Raw genomic sequence first — 8,739 nt, 5'->3', positions numbered from 1 at the left:
TGTATGCTTTCTGTTGCTTCTCTGTATCCTGTCTTTGTACTGCAATCAAAATGTTATGAACTAATCAAGTAAAAGGAGGAGAGCATATACATCTTATTTGTTTTACTTATTTTCCTGGGGGTGGTACAGCGGTTAGCACTGTTGCCTTACAACAGCGGTTCTCAAACTTTTTCCATCATTCCGTTTTCCATCCTACTTTGGGAAGGGTGATGATTATTGAGCCCCACCTGGCCCCCATAGCCCCCACAAAATGGTTGCAAAATGGGCCAAGTTTTAAAAACATAGAAAATAATACTGCAGTTGTGTTATCATTGTGCAAAAAATAACATCAAGTTCAAAAATAAAAAAAACAAAAGTGCAATTGTGTTACCACTGTGATTAAAAAAATGCTTAAAAATGCTTTTGGAAAGAAAGAACAAGTGAAGATGTGAGTCTTATTGCTGCGTTAGTGGCTGTAATGAGCATGTTTTGCACTTTCAATTTTTCAGCACTTGTCTCATCAGGCATAACTGACACCATGTCTACAGCAGCAGGGAGAATGAGCTGCACAGCTGTAGTGTGTGGTTTCTTGACCTGGGCAATTCTGCATGCAACTTTGAATGCAGCCATTTGTGCTTTGCTGTTCACTGATGAGGATTTTTACCATGTGATTTTCCTGCTGACTGTATTCTGACAGTTCTCTTTGAGTGTGAGTTGAGTGGCTCATCGACATGATTGGTGTGGTCTTCTTAATTTGTTGGGTCTCATGTTGTCTGCTGCCAGTAAAATATAAAACACACATCCCCCATAGACTGTATATAAATACTGGATATTATACGCAGTCTATGGTCTCCCCTCTGCCCCCACCACGCCCACCGTGAATCCGACAGCAAGATCACCCTCGTCATATTTTCTTTCCGGCTGACTTTTTTGTTTGTTACCGTCAGACCGTCGACTGTTTTCTTTGTCACGCTTGGAGTGAATTTATCCATTATTTAACGTTATGCTAACTACTGCCTCTCTGTGAAGACCACTGTGAGAAAGTTTGTTTATTGTTCCGCTGTAATTAACATGCCGACGTTAAATCATTATTTTCGCACTATGGTTCCATGTTACATTTTCCTCCCGGTCCCTTGGATCTGATGTTGTTTTAATTTACATGTATTACTGACCCTTTACTGTCAATAACAGCATTAATGCTGCTAGACCTCAAAAAGGATACATTTTCTCGTGGTCGTAGCGCCCCACCTGTCATGTCTCTATTCCCCTCCTTGGGCTACAGACAGAGGAGTAGAGCCAAGAGCCAAGAACCACTGGAAAAGAGTTTAGTTGTCACAATAGCCAATGCATTCCACCGCCACAGTCTCGTTGCAAAATCACCCCGGAAGATTCCATTACTGAAGAGAAGGCATGTTGAAGCTCAACATGCTGAAGACAAAAATGGAACTTTCTGGCAACAAGATGGAACACCATGTTTGGAGGAGAAATGGCTCTGCATATGACCCTATAAATACCGTACCTACAGTGAAGTTTGGATGTGGACGCATCGTGTTATGGGGTTTCTTCTCTTCTCATGGTACTGACAGTATCCAAATTATTGAATGGAAGATAAACGGAGCTGTGTGGGGAACACTCATATTTTTAAAATAAAATTTAAAAAACAGAACAGAAACGCGGATTTTCCACAATGACTTTGAATTCATTTGATAAATTGCGAGAATAACTGGTAAAACTTTTATTGGTCGTTTCCATTTAATAAACCATTTGTTTGTTGTGTCAAGACCTTATTTTACCATTTGTAGCGATCACGTGTTCAAGTCAAAGGAAGTTTGAACCAATAAGCGGCGAGCTGATGAACATGATGGTAACCATTGGCTAGTTCAAAAGTGAAGCTGCGCGGCGTCTGCGGCAGTTCGATCTGCGTCGCTGTGGAAACGAACGGCTTCGGTGAGCTCTTCAACAAATTTTACTTCAGCAATACATGAGAAATTGTTTTCTTACTTTATTAAACTAGCCAGTTGTGAATGTACCAATATAACAAATGTATTTATAAGAATTAGCTGATCATTTGATTCATAGAATGCTTCCCCCGTGAAGACAAGTTATGGTCTAACGTTTGACCACGGCCAGTCGTTTTCCCCCGGTAGCGTTTCTTTAAACTAAACTACAGCTTAAACGAAGAAAATGCCACTCAGCAATCTAACGTCACCACAGAGATTAACATGTTTTAATCGGCACAATGTATGTTCTTTGTGAAGCTTTTCCGGTTCCGTTGGTGTGATAAGTTAGTCCAGCCAGTCATTTTCCATCGAAGTATGGTTTTCAGATGTAACCCAGCATTCATTAAAATGAAATACATTGATAGACTGCTCGGTTAACTAAATGTAGACTTAACCAAAGCTGGCTCTAGTGTAAGGTTTGGTTTCTCTAATGGTTTCTTGTTTAGACGGGCTGTCTTATAAAACAGCCCAAAACATGGCTGAAAGCGACTCCGGTGGAACCTCTGACCGCTATGAATTTGACGCCCCGTCTCACATCGTCGACCTCAACCAGCTGGAGACTGCAGACAACGACGATGAGTGGTTTGGTAAGTCTCGTTCCAACATTTTAATGTGGTTGATATTTAGCTAACGTTGATTTGTTGAGATAGCAGTAAACAAATACCAATTCTTTGTTTCTCCTGCAACATTCTCTTCCAACTTAAAGTTGATGTTGTTTTCTTTCTGTGTGTGTAATCCTGCTATACCTGACAGCAAAATGATCAGGACAATGATTGTGTTTTTAAGGATGAGTTTGTCTTCTGTACCTCCTTATGCAGCCACTGCTCATAGAGAATAGGGAAAGGAGAACATAGCATAGTGCAGAGTCCATGTGGAGCTAATGATGTATATGGAAAGAAAATAATAATGACAATTAGAATAGTAATAGTGATCATGTGTCCACACCTACTTTATCTTTCACTGTGTCACACATGCAGAGCAACAGGCGGGGGGAGCCGATTGTGACCTTAATACACCTTCGGGACCCGACTGCTCCTTCGTGAAAAGCGACTCACCTAACGTTCCCAGAGGTCAAGTTGAGACAGATGTGGCCACTGGTCAGTTTCCTTTGCGTTATACCTAATTACAACACAGTGGTTTCTGTTAAGATACTTAAAGGTAGCTTGCTCCCTGTGTGTGGTCCTCTAGTCTTCTGTAATTCAGTAGATAGTCCCTATGACTTGGTTAATGTGACCTCATGTGGACCGATCAATGTTCCAGGTCCTGACACATCGACATCTCCACCTCCAAACATTGTGACATCCTGGGCTGCAGAAACTGAGAGTCAGACTGATCCCCAACCAAGGCTTAGGAGCGCTAATCAACCTCCTGCCCAACCACGCAGGTACAGTTGTAGTGATGGCTGCAGTAACACTGCGGTGTGAACTTAGAAATGGGAAAGCAAGGTCAAATGGTTAGGGGGATTTGATCCTGTCCCAAGATGCTCTGTAGTTTTTTTTTTTTTGTTTTTGATTAATCTCTATTTATCTTAGGGTTTCAAAACGTAAGGGGTCAACATGTGGTTCTGCCCCACCACCAACAACTGCACCACCATCAAAGAAACACAGAAGGTAAGTGTCATGGTTGTCCTGTCATATCCTCCTCAACATGTTCTCCTATGACCTACAAAGACTAGACTGCATAGGTCCAATCCCAACAGATTGTTTCTTGTTTTACAGAATGTTTGTGCATAAGTTTTCAACTGCAACCATTTGTTCTAGGAGTCCTGTTGCCCAACTGATTAGAAAATCCAGGACTATCCTCCGCAGAAGTGGAGGGCTGAATGCCATGAGTGCACCTAAGACCCAGGAAGCAGCTTCCAATACTGCAAACGCAGGGTAAGTCCACGGTTACTGTTACTAGTGTAAGAGGACAAGTTTCTTTTTTGTTCTTGAAGGCATTGATAGAACTGCTATTAGGTGCAGGCACCCGCCTGGTGTGCCAAATAAGGGTGAATATTTTCATACGATCTGTTGTCTGACAACTCTGGAAAACAAGTGTTTATTCATTCAAAACGGCCACATTCAAAGGCAGTGAAAAGAATTTCAATTTTTAAAAAAGTAGCTGGCTGTCTCCACCTGCATATGCAAAGCCTGGTCTTCAAGAACAAAGTGTTTTAATCCTATTATCTTAATGACATTAACTGAAAGTGAAGTTCTAAAATGATTTGAATAGAATATTTCCACTTGAAATGAGAATGAGGTGGAGAGGCAAGTTAAAGTTGTATTTTTGCTGATGAATGTGTCAAAACAGGCCATGTAGTTCTGAAGAGCAGGAGCTGGAGCGCATCAGGAATCTCCAGAAGAAAGTGGCTCTGCATCGTAAGAAGAACGAGACCAGCTACAAAGCTGCTCTGGCTGGCAGTGAGTACAACTGACGTACTTTATGTGGGGCCGCAGCCATTAGCAAATGTACTTGACAACGTGTTTGTGTTCTATGTGCTGGATGCCATTTGTTGCCATTTTAAAACCTCTGGAAGCTAGGAAGAATGTTCACTTCTAGAAAGGAAGTCTGTCACTGTTATTTCAGAGCCACCACCAAAGAAGACAGCCCTGTCCACAACTGTGCCCAAAGAATTCCATTTCAACACAGACGGCCGTATGAAGGTGACCACTTCATCTAGTACAGCGCACAAGGAAGTGGACTTTATCAATCAGCTTCGTAAACCTTCCTCCCCAGTAAGTACTTGATATATGCTAACACCTTAAAGCTATACTGCAGCCCCAGGCCTTTTGACAAAACTGAAGCCCAGATCACTAATAATTCACCTAGAACGTAGAATAAGTGTCTGTGGATCCTTTTAAGGGAAAGCTGTGTTACTGCAGTGGTTATGGGATTCAGATTGCTTGTTGCTTGTGCTTCTTCAGTGAAATCAGATTGTAACGAACATCTCTACAGTTAAGAGTTATTGTAAAGGCAATATAAAGTACTTCTGTAGACTACTAAAATATCAATGTGTTGATGACTTTGATGTGGTTCTGATGATGGATCAGTTGTCATCTGTCACTAGATGGAAACTACAAGTGTATATAAAAAGCTTGGTCAAAAAATGTTTGATTTATGAAGTAAAACAAAGTAAATCCAACTCTTGCAGCAAACAGACATGAAAATACTTTCTTCAAATACTGAAGCTTTTATTTCATTAACTTAAAACAAACTTGTCACGTTTACGGTTTTTGGCCTGAGCAGCACCCTTCCTCTTGTAAAAGTGCATCCAACTGTATGAAACACCCAATTGTATTTATTTATTTTAAAGGTAAAGGCCAAGAAAGGTGCCACAGTACCCAAACCCTTCAACCTGTCGACAGGCAGCAAGAGAAAGCTGGAGGGGCCAGATGTCTATGTGCCCATGGCTCAGCAGATAGAGCAGTTCCAGAAACGAACCCCGGACCGCTACCATCTGCGCAGTCGCTGCAGTCTAGAGAGAGGTTGGTGTTTGTCTTTAAGAGCTAAAGTGTTTTTCTGTGCTATGGGGGTTTATATATAACTGATAAGCACATGTTTAACTTTGTTTGTGTCAGGGCCTTCCCCAGTGAAGGGTGACCACTTAAAGCTCACCCAGCCTCATACCCCACATCTGATGACTCGCCAGAGGAGCCGGCCACCCACAGTTAGGAGCAGTGCTGACCTGGAGGCTGAAGAGGTGGACAAGCTTCACAGGTAAGGGCCTTTATTTTATGTCCCACCATTGTGCGTTACCAGGTTACTGTAACTTTCTTAAACTGACAGTCCAGCCTACTTTCTTCAGCGATCGACCAAATGTGCACAGGTGTGAATGTGGGAAGACACACCAGGGATTGTGGCTTCCTGTGAAAGCACTTTAGAAAGAGAAGCAGCACATCTGTTTCCTTTTGACTTTGAATGTCCAGTTCTCTCCTTGGTGGGCTGTCCAACTTCAGTGTGTGTTGTTACTTACTTTGCTGATGTATGGAAAAAAAATCACTGATTTTCATCAAGTTTGTCATCGGAGCTCCAAATGGTGAAACATCTGGACTGGCTTTCCACATGAGGCTGTGCATTTACTCCTCTGCCATCTTGATGTTGTGTCCTGATCACAGGTTTAAATTCAAGGCCTTGGAGCTGAACAGGAAAATATTGGAGAGCGCAGAGGACTTAAAGAAGCCAGTAGTGAAGGAACCCACTGTACCTAAAGGCTTTGAGCTGCAGATTGAAAAAAGGCTCCAGGAGAGACAGACTTCCCAGAAGCCTTCAGAGGGCGAAGACAAGCCCCACACCTTTAAAGCTCAGCCTCTGCTCAAAAAGATGCTGGAAGGAGTAGTGGTGAGTCTAAATCCTGCTGCCAGCAGTTCAATGTCAGATACAAGGGTTTACCCTACAACTGGCTTGGTTTTATTCTTCAGAGAGAACATGAAGCTTTTACAGTTATTTCCATGTATGAAGGTTGTAAAGAGTACTTCCTCCTGTCAACAGGGGTTACCAGAAAAGCAAGTTCTGCATCCAACTGTTCCTGAGTCTCCAGCTTTCACCCTCAAGAAGAGGGTTCGTGTGGATCGCAAGATGGAGGAAGTGAGGACACATTTGGTTGTCTTGAATTCAGTGCTGCTCAGCTTTTTCCCTTCACTGCTTTAACAGACGGGATTTTTCTTTAACTTAAAGTAACCAGAGCTGCAACGGTCTGCCAGTTAATCAAATGTTCTGGTTCCAACTTCTCAAGAGAGAATTTGTTCCTTTTCTTTAGGCTTACATTGACATTTTCTTACATTATAATACATTGAATATTTTTGGGTTTTGGTCACACACAACACAAGACATTTTGATATTTTAAACAGAGGTTTTCTCTGTTTTTGGGTGTTGTAGCCGTGGACATTAGAAATGACATCATAGTTGCAGCAACAAAGGTAACAAACCCCTCCATACCAGCCATACCTGTGTACATGACCCTAAACCTGATGTCTGTCTTGTCAGGCAAAAATTCCTTCACCAGTCAAGGCCCCCCCAGTACCCCACTTTGGTCTCCCTTTCAAGCCCCTGCTACCTGAGAACCGCCATGTGGAGGTCTGTCCTTTCTCCTTTGAAGAGAGGGAACGAGAGAGGAAGGCACTGAAAGAGAAGCGGCTGGAGGAGATGCGAAATGTAGAGGTGGAGTTACACTTTCTCATCCAGCGTTCTTAGACATCCAGAATAAAGACACTGTTGAATCACTTTCCTTTGAACTTTCCCAGGTACCACAGTTCAAAGCCCAGCCACTGCCAGATTTTGACAGTGTGGTCCTACCTGAAAAGAAAAAGCTGGAGCCAACGAAGCCAGAACCCTTCAGACTGCTCCTGGATGAGCGTGGCGCTGTCAGGAGCAGTCGCTGGGAACAGATGGTATGATGGGATGTGCCACCAAACACACAGGAGCAGTTTTCATTCTCAGTCATGTCGGCCTTTACCTTGGAGTTTCAACATGATCCCTGTGCCTTGTAGGTAAAAGAAGAGCAGAAACAACAAGAACAGGCGACAGTATTCAAAGCCAGGCCCAACACTGTCACTCATAAAGAGCCTTTCCAACCCAAAAAGGAGGATCACGCTGCAGCAGGTAAGACTGTTAACACAGATCACCAACCCTAACCCAGCTTTATTTACACCTATCTGAGATCCTCATAGTCTAGAAAAATGCATATTACTGACTGGCTGAGGCCTCAAACAGGTCTTAGCAAAACTTTGTACTTATTTTCAATTTCCCATCTTAAACATCCTCTATTCCAATCAGCGCACTGAAAACATGTGTTTCTTAAAATTTCAATGACACAAAAATTCCATAATTATCTGATAATGTCATATTTATAACTGGGACTGAGCAGTATTGTGTCAAGTATTTTAATTACGGTCTATGACTCTATTCAAACCTGCTGCAGCTTTCTGCTGAGTGTTGTTTGACTCACTATGTTCCTGTTGCCTTCACTATCATCTGTCACTGCTCTCTTGAGAAGGCATTGATTCGTTCCACAGTTGTTGAAGCCTTTGAGCTGGCAACAGAGCGAAGGGCCCGGGAGCGGCAGGAGTTTGAGCGACTGGCCAGTGAGAAAGAGGCTCTCAGGGCACTGATGGAGGAGGAGCAGAGACGAGAGGAGGAGCAGAGACAGCAAGAGGAGATTGCCAAGCTGCGGCAAGAACAGGTCATTTGGTTTATTTGGAAAGGAGAGTTTACATGATCGCTGAATGAAAACACTCCCACTGATATGGTAGCCATGTGGCATGTGGCTTGATCAAACTGCATGTCTGTGTGTGCAGCTACAGCTTTATAGAGTGTAGTCTGTCTGACTTACTTTTTCTTTACCTTCTCTGCAGGTTCACAAGGCTCAGCCCATCAGACACTACAGACCTGTAGCAGTGAAGAAGAGTGAAGTTCCTCTCACAGTTCCCCAGTCACCAAATTTCTCTGATCGTTTCCGCTTGTGATAAACCCGCTTCATTCCACTCTGTAAAAATCTCTACTTTTATTATACTAGTTTAAATGTTTTGTTGAAATTTTGCCTTCATCTCTTTTCAAATAAAGATTATCAAATGTCAGCTATGATTATGGACTTTTAATTTGACATCCTGACAGAGCTAACACATAAAAGTGTTTAATGCTAAGATAACATATGGCAAGGTTTAAACTCGGAAAACACTATTGTGTTGCTCTGTCTGTCTGTATCAGTCTGTACTGACATTTGTTTGGAAATATACAAGGACAAATGACCAAGAAGACAGTTTCCCAGGGGGTGGCCAAGTAG

At 42.5% G+C, this 8,739-nt stretch overlaps 1 protein-coding gene across 1 annotated transcript; it reads left to right on the top strand.

Moving 5' to 3' along the window:
- The first annotated feature begins 1,772 nt into the window (after positions 1-1,772).
- LOC108900454 (targeting protein for Xklp2) lies at positions 1,773-8,533 on the top strand. The gene is made up of 17 exons (XM_018701497.2): positions 1,773-1,926; positions 2,426-2,566; positions 2,957-3,076; positions 3,240-3,363; positions 3,512-3,589; positions 3,740-3,856; positions 4,272-4,381; positions 4,548-4,696; positions 5,275-5,446; positions 5,540-5,678; positions 6,077-6,299; positions 6,450-6,545; positions 6,945-7,118; positions 7,202-7,348; positions 7,448-7,559; positions 7,973-8,139; positions 8,312-8,533. Exons 2-17 carry the CDS (start codon positions 2,455-2,457, stop codon positions 8,420-8,422), a joined length of 2,151 nt encoding a protein of 716 aa, XP_018557013.1. The 5' UTR covers positions 1,773-1,926; positions 2,426-2,454; the 3' UTR covers positions 8,423-8,533.
- The last annotated feature ends 206 nt before the right edge of the window (positions 8,534-8,739 follow it).

The sequence above is a fragment of the Lates calcarifer genome, linkage group LG6 (assembly GCF_001640805.2).
Source record: "Lates calcarifer isolate ASB-BC8 linkage group LG6, TLL_Latcal_v3, whole genome shotgun sequence".
Lineage (NCBI taxonomy): Eukaryota > Metazoa > Chordata > Actinopteri > Centropomidae > Lates > Lates calcarifer.
This window is presented reverse-complemented; position numbering and strand designations above follow the sequence as displayed.

Coding starts and splice junctions, on each gene's coding strand:
- LOC108900454 (XM_018701497.2), top strand. CDS start 2,455: ATGGCTGAAAGCGACTCCGGTGGAACCTCTGACCGCTATGAATTTGAC. Junction 3,857..4,271: donor TCCAATACTGCAAACGCAGG/GTAAGTCCACGG, acceptor GTGTCAAAACAG/GCCATGTAGTTCTGAAGAGC. Junction 4,697..5,274: donor TTCGTAAACCTTCCTCCCCA/GTAAGTACTTGA, acceptor TTTATTTTAAAG/GTAAAGGCCAAGAAAGGTGC.